Source organism: Gopherus evgoodei, chromosome 8 (genome assembly GCF_007399415.2).
Source record: "Gopherus evgoodei ecotype Sinaloan lineage chromosome 8, rGopEvg1_v1.p, whole genome shotgun sequence".
Classification (NCBI taxonomy): domain Eukaryota; kingdom Metazoa; phylum Chordata; order Testudines; family Testudinidae; genus Gopherus; species Gopherus evgoodei.
The window spans coordinates 31,040,916-31,064,649 of NC_044329.1; the positions used below are offsets into that span (position 1 = coordinate 31,040,916).

At 42.8% G+C, this 23,734-nt stretch overlaps 1 protein-coding gene across 3 annotated transcripts in view; it reads left to right on the forward strand.

Moving 5' to 3' along the window:
• SPDL1 (spindle apparatus coiled-coil protein 1) overlaps nt 1–23,734 on the forward strand; it is a 58,043-nt gene that overhangs the window by 24,371 nt on the left and 9,938 nt on the right. For 2 of the 3 annotated variants that reach the window (XM_030572651.1, XM_030572653.1), the window contains exons 5-11: nt 116–265; nt 2,203–2,301; nt 3,439–3,549; nt 10,812–10,952; nt 12,201–12,313; nt 14,154–14,341; nt 17,796–21,933. In XM_030572651.1, the coding sequence (XP_030428511.1) occupies nt 116–265; nt 2,203–2,301; nt 3,439–3,549; nt 10,812–10,952; nt 12,201–12,313; nt 14,154–14,341; nt 17,796–18,343 (1,350 nt within the window). In that variant the 3' untranslated portion in view covers nt 18,344–21,933. Of the gene's footprint in view, nt 1–115; nt 266–2,202; nt 2,302–3,438; nt 3,550–10,811; nt 10,953–12,200; nt 12,314–14,153; nt 14,342–17,795; nt 21,934–23,734 lie in introns of those variants that run through there. The other variant, XM_030572654.1, reaches the window with a different exon arrangement.

Here is a 23,734-nt window from a genome sequence, read left to right on the forward strand (position 1 = left end):
TTTTGAGTAAGCTACACTGGAAAAAGGTTGGACTGATGCCAGAGTACCTAACTACTGATTAAAAAGTAGAAAATACAAGTAAAATCATTTTGCTGCTACTCATTTTTTGGGACAGGCCAGTGTTGAAGAGAAGATGAATGAATTGCAATACAGTAAAGAGCAACTAGAACTTGCAAACAGCAACCTACGCAACCAGTTGGAACGCCTTCAAGGAGAAAAAGAAGAGAGAGAAAAGGAAACAGTTTCTTACTGCAGTGCATTAGAGGTACTGTGCCTATAGTTTTAAGTGCCATTTTGAACATGGGAAGTTATTTCTCGCTTTCCCTATGAAGGTATGGCTTAGTGGGAAGTGGAACCACTGTATGTTTCAGATCTGGTCAGAGACTGAAGTGCTCCTTGCACTTTAATATGGAGCTAACCTATGGAGCAACAGGGGAGTGGAGACACACCCCTCCCTGCCCTTCTGACTAAGCCCCATTCCCTGCAAGAGCAAAGATTCTTGCGCTCAAAACCAGACAGGAATAGTTCCCACAACACTGCAGCCTGAGGAGGGGCTTCACGTGATTATCAGATTTCTCTGCATGTCCCGATAGACTCACTGCCTTGTCTCGCCTGGAAGCCTGATGGACAGCACTGAAAGTTATGCTTCTGTGTGAGAGGAAACAGAGTTTCTCAGGTCAGAGACCTTCTTGGTTGTATAGTCTCCAGCACAATGGAGCCCTGGTCTCTTGATGTTGCCATGTTGACTCCTGCCTCAGATACACTAGTGTTTCTTCAGGATGGTTGGCTGGAATTTTATGACCAGCCATCATAGCAAATTGGCAATATTGATTTGGCGGACACGGTGAACTTCTCCTGATATTGAGATTAAGTGGAATGATGCTAAACAAGCCCGTGGCTGAATTTGTATTTCCCATTATTTCAGAAAGAGGGAAACTTTGAAATTAATTCCTCTATATCAAGATCACATTGCTGTTGCAGTGAGGAATAGGTGGTTATAGCTCTAGAAAGCTAGTTCTTTCTACAGTTGCTGGGAAATAACTTTTCCATCACTTATGTTATTGTGTCCCCTTTGGAAGGTGGCAATGAATGAGCATTCCTAGAAGTCTGAAAATATAACTCAAACATATGAAGTACGTACACACACACACACACGTGTACACACACACACACACGTGTACACACACACACACACACACACACACGTACACACACAGAGATTGTACCCTGCTCATCATTCCATCCAAAATGCTAGGTCTTCAGGGATTCCAGTTGCTGCAGGCAAGATGTTTAAAATCCTTCACTTTGCACACTTGGCAATTGGGAGACTATTTACAGAGAAGGAAAAGGTCCCTAGTGATGTGAGGAAAGTCTATGTGGAAGATTTAGTGAGTTGGTTTCCATTCCAATGTAGAGGCTGCTACACTGCTGGTGCAGGGGTTCTCAAACTGGGGGTTGGGACCCCTCAGGGAATCGTGAGGATATTACATGGGGTGTCATGAGGTGTCAGCCTCCACCCCAAATCCCACTTTTGCATCCTGCATTTATAATGATGTTAAATATATTTAAATGTGTTTTAATTTATAAGGGGGGGGCGGGTCGCACTCAGAGGCTTGCTATGTGAAAGGGGTCACCAGTACAAAAGTTTGAGAACCACTGCTTTAGTGGGAAGGTACCACTGGTTCCTAATTTTTTTTAAATTACAAAGCTCCGGCTTTATAGGGGGCATACTCATTTCTATCTTTTTTTCTACTCTACTTTCAATTTTTCTGCTTCTTCCTGCCCTGTTGCTTTGTTCTTACTCTGTGCTCACTACCTCCAGTAGTGTTTGAATGAAGAGAGAAACTGATGTAGAATGCAAAATTAATCATCTGATACTTTTCTGCTGGCATCTTCTTTCATTATATCCACCCTGGTAGCCTGAAAAGCTGGGGTACAGTTTATAACAAACTGATCGATTTGTTTTTCTCTAAACGGAGAATTAGACACTTGCCTTAATAACAATTCTATCAAATTAATTGTCTTATTGTTAGTAATCAGTTGCTGGAGTATTTTTACAGTTTTGGAAGAACTCATCTAATGTCTTAAGCTGAATGGTAAAGCTCCAGCAACAACAGTGAGGCATTTAGCTCATGGCTTGAAAACATTTCTATATAGTTTTGACCTGTAATAGAAACAGACACTTTTCTGACTTTAATCTAGAAAGCTCGTGAAGCTAACCAGGCACTTCAAGGTCAGCTGGATCATGCACTGGTTCAAGCTTTGGACCCTACCAGTAAAGGCAATTCTCTGTTCGCGGAGGTATGTTATGTCACAATTATTGCAGAATGTGTTCATTGGGAGGAGGTATAAATACTTCCATCACTATAAATTTGTACCTTCAGTTACACACTAAACGCAGATGTATTTGTGTTCCTGAGTCATCAGCTATGACTCTCTACACAGACTACCATAGATGTTGAGCTATTTGTGGGGACCGAGTAGTTTCTAATCTCTCTAAAGTGTGTGAGAGTTAAGTGTGGTAGCAGCATTAATAAAACTGAATGGACTACTTTGGGAAAAACTTGAGGGTTGGTGGTGTACTTTTTGCTACTATACTAAGCTAAATGAAAACTATAAATTGGGAAGGAATATTCAGCTGGATGCTCTTATCTAATGTATTTGGGGAGTTGATGGATGGGACTGTGTCTGACCTCATGTAGGAGCCTGCCTGTGTTTGGCTTAGTTGACACATACAAGTACCGGATAATCCAATCAGCTGAAGGGGATCAGATCTTCTTTCCTGGCATTTATGGGAGTACCATGTTGTAGTTCTGTTCCAGCTTCTCCCTGTAAATTGGTGTAACTGGCATGAGACCTTTTTTTAGGTATATGAAAACTTCATGACAACTTGCAACAATGTCAGTAGGGCAATGGAGTATGTACAGTACTACTAAGGGATCTTAGGAGTTACTTTACTTGTATAACATAGTATAAGGGGCTAAAATCTCCATTGACATTGCACCTGGTAATAAGGTAAAATCTATTCATTATAGATGCCTTAGAGCAGTGGTACCCAATACGGTGCCCGTGAGTGCCATGGTGCCCGCCAGGGCATCTATGTGCGCCCGTGTAGTGGCTGGCGGACAAGCATCTGCTGAAATGCCACCGAAAAGCGATGCCTTTTGATGTTGCTGACGCTTCTTGGTGGCATTTCGGCAGATGCTTGTCCGCTGCCCATGGTCCTCGATGGCTCGTTGTCCGGCGCCTGTGACCTGGAAAAGGTTGGAGACCACTGCCTTAGAGGTAAATAAAGTGTTTTTGTTGGAGAAGTCATACTTCCAGAAGTGTCACTGGTGATGACTGTAACCTCAGGTTCTTATCTTAACATCTTAAAAACCATCTTAAAATCCATCATTATGATTTCCATAGTAATAATGTGTCAACAATGTTCTATAGGTGGAGGACCGTAGGGCAGAAATGGAACGTCAGCTGATCAGTGTGAAAGTAAAATATCAATCACTGCAAAAACAGCATGCCTTCACTAGAGAACAATTGCAGAGAATGAAGGTATGACCGTTATTGTAATGCTCCAGGGTTTCCTTGGGGTCTGACAAGACACTGCTTGAGAAAACAGGTTAGGAATTTGGTTCCACAGGCGATTAGTTAAAAAACATACAAATAGTATTTATGCAAAAATAACAAACAGAATATGTCTGAGGATTTTGTCTGTGTTCAGTTTAATATCACATGAAGACTTAATTTATTGTTAAGGATATCTTATTGGCAACTTAAGAAATATTATCAGCCATCCCAGAAATCAAACATTAGACTAAAGCTACTTCATTAGTAGTAGCTATTTTGTCCTGCTGTCAGTCGTTCACTACAGATATTGAAAGTCTCTAAAATGATTATCCTATTTTTGTCCTTGTTTTACCCCCAGTACTCATTCATTGTCCTTTTGCCCTAATGTTGGAATCTATTTGTACTCTAAGCATTTACTTCTGTACCTTAATAGAGGTTAGCAATAATGTTGTTGGCTGTCTATACATTGTAGGTCATGCCAAGAACTAAGCATGTTTTCACTTTGTTTTTCCTCTGATCCTGCTGCTTTTACTATGTATTGCTTTCTTGCTCTGCTGATCTGTCATCTCTGTCCCAATACTCAACTCAGTCATACAGTTCATAAGACCTTTTCTCAAGCCTTGAGTACTTTTTTCAGTTTCCTGACTTGCATGTCAGTTAAAATTATCACATCTAAACATCAAATATTGTGCACCCTCCTGAGTTAGAACATAGTTGTCCCATCTTGCAGGAAAAACTCCAGGGAAAGTTGTCCACAAGAAACTCTGGAGATAGCCTGGAAGCCAGCATTTGCATTACCTTAAGGTGAAGGGGCCAATTTTGGGTTGGGGAAAAAGTAGGACTGACTGCACAGAAAGTACTCAACTACCATGGGGTGGATAATGATTATGGTGGGATAGGAACTTCAGACCTTACACTCCCTCCACAGTATTACTTGGATGTAGAAATAAGCTTAAAACAATCCTCTTCCAAAAGATTAAAAGATTAGGAAAAGATTTACTGTAGAACTTCTGCATACTTAAGATAATCATCTGGTGCATATATGCAACTCAGTTGAACCGTTGAGATGAAATTTCTTGCTCTGTATTCCCAGCAAACATTTGAGCAACTAAAATGGCTAGCTAGCCTTCAAAAACACTTTCTGATATTTCACTATTTTAAATATTAGTTTTGGTTTTGACTAATTTTGGCATTTTGGCACCTGATGTCTGAATTGTTCATTTCCCAGCAAAGATGAGTAAAAAGAAAGAAATGAAATTCTAAATGTAAATATGAAAAGTAAGAATAGTGACTATTTCTGTTCCCATGTTTTAAAATGTTATCGTTTTCCCCAATTGTTGTGCTACTTACCAATATTTGAAATGCCTTTTCTGACAAGCATTGCTTCTGCCAAGATGGATTTACTTATTTCGTTCTCCTTTAGCCAGGTTAGTTCTTTTTCCTTAGTAGTTTTCTTTCTACTCCACTCTGCATTGTAATGTTCTTCAGTTCTTGCCGAACACTACTACGATTGACAGTCCTCAGTTGGATTAGCATTGACTAGCTCTGGAAGAGGAAATCATATTGTCACTACTGCATTGGGAGCAGCCCACACTGCGTGGATACCCACTGTTGCCATCCTCTTTCCCCTCCCCACATAAATTCCAAATGTATTAAGGACTAGCCTGTTTCTGTGGGTCCAGTCATTGAGTGTAGTGGAAAGTTGTTGATTTCCATAACTATCACATCTGAAATATTGCTTCTCATAGCCAATTCCTTCCCTTCCTTAGACTGGCAATCAGCATGAGGAGCACTATTGGGGGCATAGTATCTGAGGGCTTGTCTACATCAGAAAGTTGCAGCGCTGGTGAGGGAGTTACAGCGCTGCAACTTTGAGGGTGTACACATCTGCAGGGCATCACCAGCGCTGCAACTCCCTGTTTGCAGCGCTGGCCGTACTCCCGTTTTGTCTCGGGTGTAGAGGATCCAGCGCTGGTGATCCAGCGCTGGTAATGCAATGTAGACACTCACCAGCGCTTTTCTTGACCTCCGTGGAATAAGCAGGAATCCCAGCATACCTGAGGATACCTCTCTGGTAATCAAGAAAACTCCTCTGCCCTGTGCTCACCTGACCCCTCCTTTAAATGCCCCGGGAAATTTCAAAAATCACCTTCCTGTTTGCTCAGTCAGGCGTGGAGTGCAATTAATCAATCAATCATTCAGCGACCATGCCTCCACGCAACAAACGAGCCCCAGCATGGACCAATGCAGAGCTGCAGGATCTAATTAGTGTGTGGGGAGATGAGGCTGTTCAAACACAGCTGCGCTCCAGAAGGAGAAACTACGATACCTATGGTCAGATATCGCAGTCGATGATGAGAAGGGGCTACGAACGGGACGCCTTGCAATGCAGAGTAAAAATTAAGGAGTTGAGGAGTGCATACTGCAAAGCCCGTGAGGGAAACCGACGCTCAGGAGCAGCCCCCACAACCTGCAGGTTTTACAAGGAGCTGGATGCCATTCTTGGGTGTGACCCCACCGTGAATCCCAGAAGCACGATGGAGAGTTCAGAGCAGGGAGAAGTGGGGGATGGTGTAGAGGATGAATACAGTGATACTACTGGCGTTGAGGGGGACACCCCGGAGTCTCAGGACACAGGCAGTCAGGAGCTCTTCTCTAGCCCTGAGGAGACTAGCCAGTCCCAGCAGCTGGAAGCGGACGTTGATGAGGAAGCTGAGGGTCGTGCTCGTGGTAAGTAGACTGCAATGCTTTGTGATAGCAGGATTTTCGTTATGGCTGACTGCATGCATGCCTAAACTTGGAAAAGCCCATTGATTTGATCTATGACATCTGTGTAATCTGCCTGAGTAATCTCTTGAAAAGTTGCAGCTAGATCTTGGGCAATGTGCTTTAACAAGTTTATAGGTAGAGCCACCGTGGTCCCTGTCCCGTTCAGGCTAACTCGTCCGATCCACTGTGCAGCGAGGGGTGGGAGGACCATGGCCGCACACAGGCGAGCTGCATAGGGGCCAGGGCGGTATCCGCATTCCTGTAGAAGACCCTCCCGCTCTTCCTTGGTAACACGCAGCAGTGATATGTCTGGCATTATGAAAGCCTGTGGATAGTTTAGGGATAATTGAGGGCAGGTAGCTAGAAGCACGGCTCCCCAGCGCAAGGCGGTCTGTTTCCTCTGCCCCAATCCACCCCCCCCCCTTCCCAGCACGTAGGCATCCAGGCGGGGTGCTTCTTCCTCACCTGCCCTGCTGTGTGCTCTGTCCGTCCCCCACCCTCCCTTCCAAACGTGAAACCTGCCCTGCTGTGTGCTCTGTCCGTCCCCCACCCCCCCTTCCAAGCGGGAACCGTGTCCTGCGGGGTGCTTCTTCCTCGCCGATCCCCCCTTCCAAACGTGAAACCTGCCCTGCTGTGTGCTCTGTCCGTCCCCCACTCCCCATTCCAAACGTGAAACCTGCTCTGCGGTGTGCTCTGTCCGTCCCCCACCCCCCATTCCAAACGTGAAACCTGCTCTGCGGTGTGCTCTGTCCGTCCCCCACCCCTCCTTCCAAACGTGAAACCTGCTCTGCGGTGTGCTCTGTCCGTCCCCCACCCCCCCTTCCAAGCTTGAAACCTGCCCTGCTGTGTGCTCTGTCCGTCCCCTACCCCCCCTTCCAAGCGGGAACCGTGTCCTGCGGGGTGCTTCTTCCTCACCCGGCCCCCCTTCCAAGCAGGAACCAAGGCATCCCACTAACAGGGGAGAATTTTAAGCAAAAGTACTCACCCCACTGCTAGACATGTCTTAGCTTTCTTGAACTGTAGAGTGTTATGTGAGGTATGTGAAAGGGATGCTACCTACAGTTTCCAGTGTCCTTCAAAAGTTGATAATAAACAATGATGCCCCTGTGTTTTACATGTCTCTATCTCTATTTTTTCTAGGCAACTCGAGTAATGCAGCTGTGTCACCAGCCTCACGTAGATTGCAGAATTTGAGGCGCAATCCTAGGAAATCAAAAGAGGAGCTGATCAAGACCGTTCTGAACCACTACAACAGGGAAAGTAGGAAGACTGAGGAGTGGAGAAAAAGTTTACAGGAATGGAGGCTGACTGAAAGCAGGAGACAGGAATTGTCTGCCAAAAGAATAGCCAGGCAGATGATGAGACTCCTGTCTCGCCAAACCAAGTCTTTTGAGTCTCTTGTAGCCATGCAGACAAATATATACCGTGATAGCCCACAGCCTTCCCAAAGCACTGTTCCTTGTCCCCCTGTGTATCCTCAAAATAGCTTTATGCAGCACCCAGTTCCTTATTATCATCAGCTGCCCCCAACACCTATAAGATCACCTAGTAACCAAGATATGTTTAATTCTTACCCAGTGCACTCCACCCCCATCATTCTGCAGCAAAGTAATGGTGAGTTGCATCAGACGGTTACAACTGAGTAAAATAGGAAATAGTAAAACATCTGAATGTACTGTGAACTACCCATACCCCCTTTCCTGTTTTTTACTGTATGACAAATAAAAGGATTTGGTTTGTATTTCTTTCCCTATGTTTTATTGGTGATAGAAATGGTTAATTATACATAGCAAGGTAAAGCAAAGCACAACACATGCACCAAACATTACTGCTGGTTCTCAGCATCAAATTGCTCCCTTATAGCATCCCTAATCCCTGAAGCCCTTTCCTGGGCCTCCCTATTAGCCCTGCTCTCTGGCTGAGCAAACTCATTCTCCAAACGTCTAACCTCGGAGGTCCATTCCTCACTGAACCTTTCACCCTTCCCTTCACAAATATTATGGAGGGTGCAGCACGCGGATATAACAGCGGTAATGCTGCTTTCCATCAAATCTAGCTTCCCGAACAGACTGCGCCAGCGGGCTTTCAAACGGCCAAAAGCACGCTCCACAGTCATTCTACAGCGGCTCAACCTGTAGTTGAACCGTTCCTTGCTCCTGTCAAGCTTCCCCGTATATGGTTTCATGAGCCATGGCATTAATGGGTAAGCGGGGTCTCCCAGAATCACGATGGGCATTTCCACTTCCCCTACTGTTATCTTGTGATCTGGGAAAAAGGTCCCGGCCCTAAGCCTCCTGAACAGGGCACTGTTCCTAAATATGCGTGCATCGTGCACCTTTCCAGGCCATCCAGAGTAAATGTCAGTGAAATGCCCACGGTGATCCACAAGCGCTTGCAGAACCACAGAGAAGTACCCCTTGCGATTAATATACTCCGATGCCAGGTGGGGTGGAGAGATAATAGGAATATGCGTCCCATCTACTGCCCCTCCACAGTTAGGGAAGCCCATTTCTGCAAATCCATCTAAAATGTCCTGCACGTTCCCAAGAGTCACGGTTCTTCTTGTCAGTGTTCGATTAATGGCCCTGCAAACTTGCATCAGCACCATTCCAACGGTGGACTTTCCCACTCCGAACTGGTTCGCCACCGATCGGAAACAGTCTGGAGTTGCCAGCTTCCAGATTGCAATAGCCACCCGCTTCTCCACAGAAAGGGCATCTCTAAATCTCGTGTTCATGCGCCGCAGGTTGAGGGCGAGATCATCACAAAGTCCCATGAAAGTGGCTTTCCTCATACAAAAGTTCTGCAGCCACTGCTCGTCATCCCATGACTGCAAGACGATGTGATCCCACCACTCAGTGCTGGTTTCCCGAGCCCAAACGCGCTGGTCCACGGAGCAGAGCACGTCTGTTATTGCCACTAGCATTGTACTGTCTGCATATTGATGCGATTCAGTACCATCGTCCCACTCCTCAATGTCAGTCACACGCACATTTAGCAGCCTAAGGATTAGATCAACAGTAAGGCGAGATGTGCTGGCAATAGTCATTAGTAAGGTATTCAGTACCTGAGGATCCATTCTTGAAAGATAATGCAGAAAAACCGCTTTAGAGTCACAATGCTGCCACAGTGCTCCGCATGTGTACCAAAGCAACGCTGGCCGTTGGAACAGGAACAGGAAGCAGAAGGACAATCACACTTCCTTCCCCTTCCCACAAGCCCCAGCGCCGCTTTGGGACGAGGTGCCCTGTGGGATAGCCGCCCACAATGCATCACTCCCTACAGCGCTGCAGTGTGGCCACATCTAACAGCACTTGCAGCGCTGCTAGCAGTAAGTGTGGACACTCTGCAGCGCTGGCCCTATACAGCTGTACTAATACAGCTATAACAACCAGCGCTGTAAAGTTTTAGATGTAGACATGGCCTGAGAGTGCAGACTGGCTTTACTCTAAAATGAATAGAGGAAGTGTGAAATGAGCTTTCTGCCTGCTGGTAGGAGTAAGGGTAGCATCTCTTGGGAGAGATGGTATTGGGTGGATTAGGAGGAGGGTGAAGGAGTAAGAAGAAGCAGAAACGTACCAGCTCCTGTCTGTTACAAATCTTAAGGATGAATATACTTGACCTCAGAGACTTCAAGGGTTAATGCACTTCATTTATCCATCTATATTTTAGTTCTCGTAATGTACATGCTTTGGATATAGTCTTTATTCCTGTCCCTATCACTTCTATGCAGTCTTGTTCAATATTTAACTGTGTATTAGGTTGTTAAAGCTGTTTTTACTAAATCAGTGAAATACAATTCATAATGCCTCTGCCATTTAAGTGTTCTCTCTGTTTGGCTACAGCTAAAATCAATCTTTTAATTATTCATATGTCTTATAATAGAAATGGGGGTGGTAGATATTGATGTCTGTTCTTTGAGCGTGTGGACTTCATCTGGAATTTTATTTTACTGTTGACTGCTCTGGCTGAATGGCTACACAAAGGCATCTTCTTGGATCTGCTCCCTGTGTGTACTAGATGATTCATTTTTTACTTTTTTACTGCTTTGTTTTTGTTTAGCCATACAAAACAAGCATCTCAAGCTTTCTTGTGTATAGCCATCACAACTGTTCATGAAATTTTAGCTGGGCTACAGAGGCGTCAATGAGTGTGTAACTAGGCTTGGAGAATGTCACTAGGTAGTGCCCAATAAGGACAGCTGTGACACTTGAGAACCAGCCCAGGTTGAGTTGGATAGACCAGCAAGTATTAAAAATCCATCTTTATTGTATAAGAACATATTTAATATGATGGTTGAGATAACTCAATGCCATTTCTGTACTTGTAGGAGTAGAAAAGCATTTAAAAAAGTATTGCAGTGAATGTCAGCTGCTGAGTTAGGACTGCAGTCCCCGAAGTTTCCTGGGTAAGGATATGAGTACTGAAAGGTTTTTCTTTGAGTCTTAACATTGGTATGGTTTTTGTTTGATGTTTAGCTACAAATGGCTACGCTGCTTCAGATGAAAGGTTCTCAGGCAGAGCTCGAGCAGCTAGAACGCTTGCAGTCAATGTTAGAACAAAAGAATGGTGAAATAGAAGATCTTCTAATGAAAGTAAGGCAACTGGAGAAATTTAAGGTATGTATTTCACAAAATAAACCTGTAAAGTTTAACTATTGTAACGTGGGACAAATAAGTTCTTCAAAATATGAGAGGAGGCTTTCAGTATAAATTCTTATTTGTAATTCCGTATAATCTCAACGATGCTCACAACACTTATTTAGATTGGTAACAGTCTCCATTTTACGACTATTATGTGCATCTTTTTAAGTCCTAAAGAGTCACACAACTCATATTTTTATTCTTGTATTTTAAGGCCAGAGGGACCATTCTATCATTTAGTCTGTGATATGTAGGTAGTCAGACTATCATTAAATTTCATCCAGTTGAGCACAATAATATTTATGGCTAAAGCATATCTTCCAGAAAGGCTTCTAGTCTTGACTTGAAGAAATAGAGTATCTGTTACTACTCTTGTTAGCTTTTTCAAATGGCTAATTACTCTCATTGTTTAAAGATATCTGTTTTCTAAGGTGAATATGTCTGGTTTTAGCTTCCAGTTATTTGGCTCTTGTTATCCCTTTTTTCACTAAATTAGATCCTTTTGGTACCCTATATCTTTCTCCCCATGAAGGTATTTGTACTGTACTCTTCTCCCTCTCACTCGTCCCTTTTAAAATAAATTATTTTGCTTTGTAAAGGCTAGCTGGTCACTAGTGTGTGTGTGTGTGTGTGTGTGTGTGTGTGTGTGTAACGAGAACTTCAAGGACTAGACTAAGGTCAGACCTGCTGGGATACATGCATTGGCTTGCAGGGCAAATGGAAGCCAAAATACCCAATCTAGAGGGGCAGGGATACAGGTCCTTGCTTCAAGAAAGGTGAGGGCTAAGAAGCTTGTGACATTGGTGCATGCCCTGACAGAGCCAAAGAAGGGGATCCGAGGGACAGTTGATACTGTGACTGTCCCAGATCTGGTATCAACAGGGAGACTCTTTCATTCTGTTTTTCACTAATCTACAGAATGTTTGGGTAGCTATACTGGAAAAGGAGGGTAAATTTTTAATCAAGGCTTTTTGTGTATCTTTGAAACCAGAGGATCTTTTTCAGTTCTGGCTGCTTCCCTAAAACAAAATTTTGGATGGAAACACTCAGATGAAGTGAAGCTCTTGCTACCTCAAGTTTAAATCCCTTTATAAAGCAGGTAGCTTCATCTGGCAGGAGTTGTATTAAAATGTTGATGAATCAGTGAAAACTCTAAATAGAATAGAACTAATGCACTTCTGAAAACACTAGTAGACAATTTTTTGAACTCTTCCCTTGCATCAGAATTTATATGAGAACATGGAAGAATCAAAACCTTCTAGCAGCAGTTCAACAGGTGGAGAATTTGAAGATGGCTATTATACAGATCTGCTTCAAATGAAACTTGAGAACTCCAAGTAAGTGTGTGGGGGTTTAAAACCTAGAAATAGAATTTTACATATTTTTTTGTTTTTAAAAAAAAAAATTTGTAATCTGCATTAATTTACAGCTGTCTTACACTCTGCCATTTCTTCATTTGTCCACATGTATTCTGTTCTCAGTGCACATGGACCCTGGGTGCTCAAAATTGGAATCTTTAGGTCATAAGTGTCCTGCGTGTATCAGTAGCACAAATAACAGTGTGGCCTCAACGGCCCCTCGGTTGTTTCTCACCATTCGTGACTGAGATGGAGCTCCTTGGTACCTGTGGATTTTATACCTCCTCTTTTTAAATTACAGTTAGCTGTGTGCTTATTAGTTTTGAGTACAGTCAGTTAGGGTAGCAGCCTGTTTTGGTAAAATTCTAATAATTTTATTATTTGGAAGTTTTAACTTATTTTGTTTTGCTTTGTTAATTCTCCCTCCCCGCCCACTCCCAGTACTTGGGAATGATCTGTTTTGCTCCTTTTGCCAGGCAGCAGTTCCAATAAATGATGGATACATGAGATGTCTGTTCTGTCTGGGGCATCCCTATTCCCCACAAATGTGCTCTAGTGCAGTCTTGAGATTTGGAGTTAACTGCTGCTAGTACAGAAGACAGAGCATTGGATCACCTCAGCATAGTGCTCCAACATATTATGGAACTAGCCTCATTTATACCACTCCCTGTAATGCTACCCAGTCTATACTGAATGCACCAATACCAGGCATGCTGGCACCGTCAACCCACCCAGATGCTTTCCTGTCCAACCGAGGCTTATGGCCCTGTTCCTGGGTATTGAGAGAGGACATAATAACGAGTTATCTTAAAATATCCTCTGCTCTCTATAGGGCTACAGATCCCTTCCATGTTACTGAAGCCCTTTTATCTCATTGGCACAGAATGCGTCCCTGAGGCCAGTGCCCTCTAGGATCCCTTTGCAGCCTGGCTTCAGCATGCCCCTCCTTTAACACCTAGAATGCTCATTTTCATCTTTGCTTTTTGTTAACCTTGTTTGTCTCTCTTGGTCCAGGAAGCCAAAATCTACATTATTGATGTGCTTGTGAAAGACATTGTGTGGCTTTTACTAATACTCTAGGGTTTCTTAGTTTTGATTGTCTTGGATTTTAGTTCTAGAGGTCCTTGGCTTTAGTTTCATCCTTAGCTGTATATAAATTAATGCCATTGCCACCCCCAGTCTAAGGTTACATGTTACACAATTTTCTCTTTAATTTGAAATAAGTATCTAAAATATTACTGGGAACTTCCTTCTGGTTTGAAGTCCAGGTTTGATCATACAGAATAACAGTAGTATAGTCTTCTTCTAAAATGACCCAGTTTGGTACTGTATGCAGAGGAGCAAAGCCTCAGCTTCAGCGGAGCTATGATAATTTAGTTCAGCCAGAGATCTGTCCCTCAGTCTTCATTATTTAGCTCAAATGGACTACTCCCAGTCCAAACATTGCAAATACAGGCTCTGAAGTTGAATACAAAACTAAATCGTATTTGTTTATGCACAGGTTGTTATTTGGGAGGGAGGGTTCTCAGATTAAAGTTGTATAATTTTCACTACAGTGTTACATAACTTCTTGTTTAAGTACCTTTTATTCTCCATTAATTAAACTATTATTCCTATCTGAGAAATGAAGAGACTTCAAAATTCAAGTTTGGGTTGGGATTTTTCAAAGCTCCCTAGAGGATTTGGACTTCCAGTTGCAGTTAATTGTTCTAAGAGGGTTTGAGTAACCAAATACTTAAGTTTTGAAAGCTCACTGTAAATTGTTACCTAATTTGACCCTTGTGAATTTTCAAACTGATCAATTCCTTTTCCTTCCCAGTAAGGAGACCGAAACTTTGAGAAACGAACTATCCTTACAGAGAATGAAAGCTTTATATGAGAGCCAGAGGGTTCTGGAGGTAGAAAGGAAGCTTTTTGCCAATGAGAGGCACCTGCAGGTATGCCAAAGTGAGAACATGAACTTGCGAGTTATGCTGGATGAGCTGAAAATGAAGTACGAACCTGAAGGTAACTATTTCTGATCAGTAATAAAGTTAAACAAAATAAATACTTGAGCCTTTTTTGCCATAACTACCTTTTTTTGCCGAGGCGTGAGTCTTCAACCAGCTAAAATATGTCTTCAACCTGACCATAAACACTCTACTTAAACAAGTGACTGTAAAATATCCTGCAGTCTTGTAAGTTGCTGAACAGAAGTGATTTTTTAAAACATTTCTTTATTGAAATGAATGTTGAAGTAGTATACTGACATTTAATTTAACAAGTCTGAAATCTGTATGCATGTGTATATATAGTTCTGCTATAGAATTCTGAAACTGAAAAACTGAAATTCACAGAAAATAGTGAATAGAACTTTTGAAGCAGGATGGAAACTCTGGATGCTGGCATTTTTACCAGTCCAAGACACCTACACATTACTCTGGAGATCTTTGAAGCAGCTCAGAGTTGTTTTTGAAAGTGAGGGTTGACCATATAACTTTTCTCCTTTGTTAGAATCTGCCACAGCCATGCATATAAAGCAGTGGCTTTGCACTCTAACCTTGCCCATTATTATTCCAGCTTTTAAAGGCAAATTTTTTGTTGTAGCCTACCCCTTCCTACCCTTCAGGCCCAAGCTGCCGCCTGAGCCATAGCTTCAAAGGGCTGTCTATACAGCTATTTTAGAGCGCTAGCCTGAGCCAGAGGCTGTTGACTGCTATGGACTGTATAGACATATATCCACTGAGTACAAAATCTTTTGTGGTGCTGTTTACTGAATGGGTTTACCTGTTGAACTCTTTCCTTTTTATACGTCCCCTCTTCCTCTCAATATGGCATAGTTGGCGAACAGAACATTTCTCCTCCACTGGAAAATGGTGGTCAGGTTGAATCTCTCTTGAATTCACAAAATCTTACCAGAAAGGAGTACATGCTGGTTCAGTCTGACAAGGCTGCCATGTCAGTGCTTGTTCATACTCTAAGCTGGTTCAAACTGGGGAGAAGTCAGAATGCCACAGTAGTTGCTTATTGTGCATGAATTCTTCCAAAATCTGCCTCACTGAGAAGCCTGTTGGGTGTTACTGTGTGGCCACTACAAAGCTTGTGTATACAGCTAATTGTTCAGCTGACATTTAATCCTACAACTGGAATTTGAAGGATTCCCAGAGTCCACAAAGAGGTCAGTTATCTCAGGTACTGGCAGGAAGAGAAATGCAAGCTCAGCTCTCTGCCAGTCCGAGATGCTATCTCTAAAAAGGAAGCATTGGTAATATTTTCTATTTTCTGTTGCCTGTAAGAATGTTTTACAGCTAAAAAAGCTTTTTAGCTGTAACTGTTAACTTATTTCCACAGTGGAGCAAAGCCTAGTTTGGTGTCTGTAGCTCTGCGCGATTCACCCCTGCAGTACCTCCTGCTGATCTCTCAGGGAATTAGCTTCCAGCCTCTGGAGCACCCTCTGTCGGCCAATGTCTCACTACCGCTGGCCCCCGTGTCCTTCCCAGGACTCCAGTGCCCTGTTATCTGGCAGTACACTCTTCAGACTTGGGGTCTCCCTTCCCCAGGGGACCCTTATCTGCACCTCGCCTTAGCATAAGACTACTGCCAGTCATCGTCTAACCCCACACCTTGGGACATACTGCAGTGTAAAAGCCACTCATCATAGGCAAGGTTGGGTTTGGACCTACTGCCTTTGTCTACCCCTGGGCTGCCCTCTGCAACCCCTAGTAACCGTGGGCCTTCTCCTAGGCCACAGTCTGGGGCTTTCCAGGTCGGAGCTCCCCAGCTCCTCTGCCTTTCCACAGCCCTGCTCCACTCAGGTCCTGTGCCTAGGTCCCTGCAGCCAGGTCCCTCCTTCTCAGAAGCTAGAGTGAGTCTGCTGAGCGCCTGGCCCCCAGCCTCTTATATAGGGCCAGCTGAGGCCTGTTTGGGGCATAGCCCAGCTATGGCTGCTTCCCCAGTCAGCTCCCAGGGCTGTTTTTAAACTCCTCATGGCAGGAGCGGGTGACCACCCCAGTAGAGTGTCAATGAGAACTGTTGTGATTATTTCTAAATTTCCATTAGTTTCAAGTCACCAGGTATGCTGATCTCTGTATAACCCTCAGTTTTTTTCTCTTAGTTGTCTTGGGACAATTGCAAACTTCCTATGCATTTCTTGGAGCAGTTGAGATGTGTACACTGAAAGATTAGATTAGAGGGCAGGGTGGGAGTACTGCACCATTGTGACCACAAAAAGAACAGGAGTACTTGTGGCACCTTGGTGGCACTCCTGTTCTTTATGCGGATACGTACTAACATGGCTGCTACTCTGAAACCATTGTGACCATGTTGTTCAAAAATTGTTTTGAAAAGAACAGAACAGGTTTTCTGCTGAAGCACGTCAAAGGTGTGAATCCTGAGTTTGCATCTCCAGAAAGTTTACTAGAATTTGAGTTTCAATAAAAATATTTGAAGCATTTTTCATACCAACTGTAACCAAGTGCCTTGTAAAATAACAGCACACTGACTGAAAATAGATATAATGCAAGTTATTATGTGGCTAATAAATTAAATTAAAGCTTACAATCAGTCTTTCAGGCAGTGAGAAACTGAGGCATAGGCAAGAAAGATGCTTTCAGGTGACACTTGTTGAGAATGTGGAAAACGCAACAGGTCTGGAACTACTGAGAAGCTTCTCAAAAATAGCGGTAAAAGGATGTAAGGAGGTGTAAGAATGAATTGTTAGATGTGTTAAGCAGGGGCAGCAAATCCTTAACTGTCTTAAATTCTCTGGTTTCCAGGTTTCTTCAAAGTAGAAAAGTTTTAAAGATGGATTGATGGGGTCATGCTTCCTCATGACAATTAAAAAAAAAATCAGTATTTTTGAAAGTTAGGTATTGGAAAGCCCTAAGGTAGGGGAGGTCACACTTGCCCACCTTGAGATGAAACTATGGCTCACGTGAAGAGTACTGCAAAGATAATAGGCAGATGTGTAGTGAAACAAATGTGGAAGAAGTCCATGGTCATGAAGAAAGGAAACTCAAGTTAGGAAATGGAGTACAGTTTGAGCTAGCTCCTTCTGCCTAAAAGAAGTACTTGCTTTTTATTTGAGCAGTTCGTCATCAGTAAGTTTTAGCTACCAGGATAGCAGCCCAAATGTCAGAAGAATGAAAAAACATTAAAGGAGGTGTGTGAAGTTAGGTATATCTATTTAAAAGGGTTTGGTGAAAGTTTTTTAAAACAGAGGTCAGAGAAGTAAAGTGGAGGTACCAATTATGTCTTTAAGTCTTTTGGGACTCTTAGATGTATGTTACTACAAAGTCACTATCTGATAGCTCCATCAACATGGAGGCAGCTAAACATCTTGGGATGGTCTGCATTAAACAAGTCATCACCTGAATAGATTAAATGCTATCTTGCTGGTTTCAGTAATTATATGAAAGTGTATGTTTATTTCAATTACCAACATGTTTCTTTGTATACAAACATAACTATCATTCTTCTCTAGAATTAATTAAAATCCCTAAAAGCATAAAAAGGAGGGAGAAGATTCCAGTGGACATGACTTCTGACCCTAGAGAGAGCAAAAATGCTACAGTAGAGGAAACCACTCACTTTTCATCTCAAAATAAAGAAGAAAGAAAGATATATACCAAGAACTTGGATCCAAGTGATGACCATCAAAGAAAATATGTACTTATGGCAGCACCAATGAACATCACTCCTCTTCCAGCAACACAACAAAGGGCTGAACCTGAGAAGGATAGGAAAAGAGTGAAAATCAAAGAAGATAACATCGAAGGTTCAAGTGAAAGAAATGGAAATAACTCTCTAACTCCAGCTGCCTCCAGGTCAGTGTCATCTTGTGTGTATGCTCATGGCAATCAGCGCAGACCTGCATCTGTTTTCTTTCGCTGCATGAACTATGCTATCCACTTCTTTATCTATTTTCTCAGTGTTGCATGCAGTGTAATTCCTCAGTTCCGGCTGCCTACACTCAACTTTTCAAAATCTTTTAAAAAGGCTAAAATGATTGCTAATGAAAATGACTCTTAGAATCATGAACCTGGATCTTGGGAATAGCTGATATTTAAGGTTTACTATTATTCAAAATAACAGTGTCAATTTGTATATCTTTAACTTAACCATGATAGATCAAACTTCGTTGGCTGAGGCTTCTTTACATGGTCAGTTTGAGGCTGCCATGCAAAACTAACTCTGGCAGGACTTTAGGGATTGCATTCCAGTAGTGCGAAAACTTGAGACTTAAAGTAATACGTAGCCTAAAATTTGCATGTCACAAAAAATGATTACCACTATTCAAGATCATGTTTTGATTAACTATGTAATAACACAACTTTTGTTTTGAAAACTAATATTCGTCAAAATTACTAAAACTTTCACTCTTTTTTATTCAAAATTTAAGTAATGATTGATAGAGACCTAGCACTGTTTACAGAGCTCCAACCTTTTTGTCTTTGTAAAAGGAATGCTACTTTCTATTCAAGCTAATATTCTCATGTGGGAGCACGTGTGAGTACATAGAAATATTACACATTTGAGCTCTAATGAAAGGTCAAAAAGCTATGTAAGTAAAAATCAGAAAATGCTGGCTCTCTAGTATTTCAGGTCAGGTTCTGCACACAATAGTGTAGCCATGTTGAAAAGATTGCTGAGTGAAGCTATTCTGGAAGGAGGGTGGAATGTTGAATGGAAAAAAGCTAAGTTTCCTTTTTAAAAATGTTCATTTTCCATGAGGTGTCCAGCTGTCTTACTACTTTGCTCTTTACCATGTTCTTGCCTCAGTCTTTCAACTTAGTATTGCATATAGCTTCCCGTGGGGAAAGCTAGTTTGCCAGAAAAGCTGCAGGAATGTGAGCCACTCCCTCTAATGTTGACTCTGGCCTTGGCTACACTGATGCTTTATAGCGCTGCAACTTTCTCGCTCAGGGGTGTGAAAAAAACACCCACCTGAGGGCAGCAAGTTATAGTGCTGCAAAGCTCCAGTGTAAACAGTGCCCCAGTGCTGGGAGCGTGGCTCCCAGTGCTGCAAGCTACTCCCCATGGGGAGGTGAAGTACGTGCGCTGGCGCTGTGACCACACTCGCACTTCAAAGCGCTGCTGTGGGAGCATTCTTGCGGCAGTGCTTTGGAGTTTTGAGTGTAGCCAAGCCCTCTATCTCCTTTATAGTGCCCCTCAGAAACTTCCCCTTTTTCCCCCCCTCACTTGTTTCTGAAATATTTTTTTTTCTTAGGCTTCTATTTAGCATTGTTCATGGTACAGCATAATGCTTTATATTGGAACCATATATACTACAATCAAACATAATACAAACTGTTTAAAAAACATGGAAATTAGATACAGAACTATGCTGAATGAATGTTACGGTTGTGAGGTCAAAGTTAGGAAATGCTAGAAGTAAAGATTCTTGTGCAACCTCTGCTTCCTTGTGTGGATGTAATTATAGGCAATTAAAATGGTGTGATCAATTTTTTTTTCAAAACTCAAGTCTCATTCACTGCACTTCATAACTACTGTTTTATATTTACGCTATTTAGAGAAGCTTTAAAATATAAATTCAGAGATTATCTGATGAATAATAGAGGGATACACTGAGAGAGCACAATGGGGGTAACATTGCATCATCACTGGGTTGGAAGAACTTGCTGGTTCCATTTTAATTAGTAGGTTAAATGGACTGGGGGTAAGAAGGCTTTGAATGATGAAGGGTCTGTGGCTTGGGAAGTGGGGTTCCTGGAGGCATTACATATATGCAGAACATGGAAAAGGACTTGAGTGAGAAGAAAATCAAGGCACCTCAACTCTGTTATGAGAGGAACAGAAGGGAATATGGTAAGACAAAATCTGATGTTGGCCAGGAAATGCAGAGGGACTTAATGCTAGAAGATGATGCTTAGTTCTGCTATTTGTTGACATTAGTAACTAGAGTATCTTTTTAATGAGTGAGAGTGGGCTTAATAACAAATTAAACTGTGACAACTGTCTATTTCAACACATGGAAAAGGTCACGAAGATTCAGTTAAGTGCATGTACAACTTGTAAGAAATATAAGGAACTCAAAGGATGCACACATCTGGCTTGTGGTATAATTCAGATATTGAATGTTTTGGTTTGGGGAGCACAATTTTTGAGCTTCCAGTTTAGTTAGAGTAGAATCTGTCCCCTCTCAAACAGTCTTGTGCACTTGTTGTCCAACTGATTTTAAGTAAATTAGTCATAAATACTGACTCCACATCCCTCATCTAGGAGGAAGGTGAGGAAGAATGTGCAGGAATGTCAGAAATCAGGTAAACTTGAGGGGGCCAAATTGGTTATAATGACTTTTGGAGTTTCGGGCCTCTTTTGGGGCCATCTTGCCTTATCTAGAAGGGAAGGAAACACTTAAAGCTGGATGTGAAAGAGGTGCCTTGGTATGACTAACTGATGAAGTAGCATCAGCAGGCTTTGGAGAAAGTAACATCCATAATTCATGGGTTAACGGAAGGCAGTTAAAATGTGTAGCATTCTTGAGGGTGAAAAGGTGGATTAGAGAAGTCAGCTGTGGGTTTGAAGGGAGGTTAAAGCTGAGGAGGAAAGTGTGTCTGACAAATGGAGGGTTTGGGGAGTAAAGGATGGGGGTGGAGGGATGAAGACTAAATAAAATCAAGCAAAATTTTTAATTTATGGGAAGAATTTTTATTTCTCCTGCGCCACTTTGTTGTCCTAGATAGCACATAGATATAGAAAAGAAAAATCAAAACTCTAAGGCTTTTGGCCTCTATAGTGTTAAATGTTGGTTTGTTCTCCATGGTTTTCCTTTTCCAGCAAGGGGAAAGTGTTCTGACTCAGCTATTTTAATTTCATTTAACTCTTCCTTTTGGATTATCCTGATTGTGCCTCCTGCACCCCATAGTGCAGACTCATTAGAGAACAGTAAGGCTTTCATTCCTGTTGGCAAAGTTCTATAAGCCTGTTTAGCTAATTGAAGCCTGTTTAGCTCATGATCCTCAGGGGGAGGAGTAACTGCTTTACTCAGTGTCTGTTCTTTGAAATTTGTGATGTTCCATCTTGAAGTTTAAATTAGCTTTTTTTTTTCCTGAAATATCTTTCTGTGAAGGAGCCAGATTGCATGCTATTTGGAAATACACAGTCCTTCATTCTCTGAGTAGTTATCACTTTTCAGCTCTCTTCCATAAACTTGTTATACTTGATATACTATAATGGGGCTTGGCAGAAGAAATAATGTGAAGGAGAAAGGAAGTTTTACTTAGTAATAACTAGAGTTGAGATCACTTAATGTTCCTTATAGATACTTGCTGTACCATCCTCTTACTTTCTTAGGGTAGAGGAGAACTGATGATGGTTAGGTAGAGAGGGTTTGTATATCTGACTTGTCAGTTGGCTTAATATATTTTTGTTTAGGTGAAAAGCTTAAATACCTGATAAGGTAGGGGGTGGGGGTGTGTGTGTATGTGTGTAAAGTATCTGAGTCATGAATGTTAATGTTTGCGTCAAGGTAGAAATGTTCTTAACAGAACTCTTAACTTGGGTACATGGTACAGTAACATGTTGCAGCCTGAAACTTGCAGACATGTGACGTTTTATTATTAGTGCCCTACCAAGTTCATGGCCATGAAAAATGCATCGCGGAGTATGAAATCTGGTCTCTTTTTTTTTATATACTTTTACTCTATACAGATCCTTACTTCTGCGCTGCTGCTGGCTGTGCCTTCAGAGCTGGGTTCCTGGCCAGCAGCAGCTGCTCTCTAGCTGCCCAGTTCTGAAGCCAGCTCCGCCTCCAGCAGCAGCACAGAATTAAGAATAGCAATACTACAACCTCCCCTACAATAACTTTGTGACGCCTCCCCACCTCCCAATCCTTTGAGCCAGGACCCCTAACATTACAACAGTGACATTTCAGATTTAAATAGCTGAAATAATAAAATTTACGAATTTTAAAATCCTATGACTGTGAAAGTGACCTAAATGGACAGTGAATTTGATAGGGTCCTATTTATTCATAGGCTCAGTATTGGATAACTGCGTCCATCTTGTAAAAGTTTTTGGTAATGTTTCACCAGAATTTGTAATGTAAACATACTGAATTTTAATTGGCTTTCTGTATGTTTTGGCCTTTGTAGACAGGCTGGACTCACCCCTGCGGCGCCTCCTGCTGGTGACTCCTGGGAATTAGCTCGTTCCAGCTCTGGAGTGCCCTCTGCAGGCCGGTGATCCCCCTGTCCTCTGGCCCCTGTGTCTCTCCCTGAACCCGGTGCCCTTTTACATGGGGTGCTGCCCCTTGGCAGTAACCCCTTTCAGGGTCTCCCCTCCCCAGGGAACCCCACCCTCTATCCCCATCTTGCCTCAGTATATGGCTACTGCCAGTCATTGTCTAGCCCCAAGCCCTGAGGCAGACTGCAGTATCAGGCTACTCATCACTGGCAAGGAGGGTTTGGACCTGCTGCCTTAGCCTAACCCTGGGCTGCCCTCTGTAACCCCCAGTACCTGTTAGCCCAATGCTAGGCCGCAGTCTGGGGCTTTCCAGGCTGGAGCTCCCCAGCCCTGTTTCACTCAGGTACCTTCTGTCCTGCAGCCAAGCCCATCTCCCTCTATAGCTAGAGAGAGACTGTCTTGGTTTCTGGCTCACAGCCTCTCATAGGGGCTAGCTGGGCCTGACTGGAGCATGGCCACAGCTGAGCCTACTTTTCCCAATGAGCCCAGGCTTCTTGCCCCAGCCTAAAGGCTATTTTCTCCAGTCACAGCCCCTTCCCAGGTCTGTTTTTAACCCCTTCCGGGCAGGAGCAGGGGTCCACCCTGCTACAGCCTTCTAACAATTTTTTGTCAGAAAACTCAGCCATTTTTGTGAGTGTGAGTGCGAGCGCTTGGATTATGTGTGGAGTCAAACAAAAGCTTGCATAGGTTAACTGTTTATTTTTAATCAATTACTGTTCATCTGTTTGTTTACACTGTAGAAACCACTGGCTAAACATCATTATCAAGAGACAATGAGCAGAGTAGCACACTTTCAATTCTCTGTCAGAGGGGCTCTCTTGTACATGTTAAACTGTCTGAGGGACTTGCAGGTAGTGGTTCAGAGGACATTAAGGGATGTGGGAGCCATCAACCAGAGGGAGCACTAGCAAGAAGATACTTGGCAAGCAAAACTCCAAGTGCTATAGGAACATAATTGCTTTTTTAGATGAAGCTCATCAGTCTAGCTGGACAACAGATTCCTTACCCAACCATGAAGTTTGCAAGATGGCTCTTAAAGTATGTGTTGCTATGAGTGCATCCACCTCAGTACCATAGTATGTGCCCATGTGCTCTTGATTGGAGACTGGAAAGTAGTGCTCATGGGTCTGTGCCTGCACAGAACAACATCTTGTGTTATACCTACGTGTAAGAAGATATAGGCAGGCACAAGCCAGCTGCCACTCAGTTCCTGCT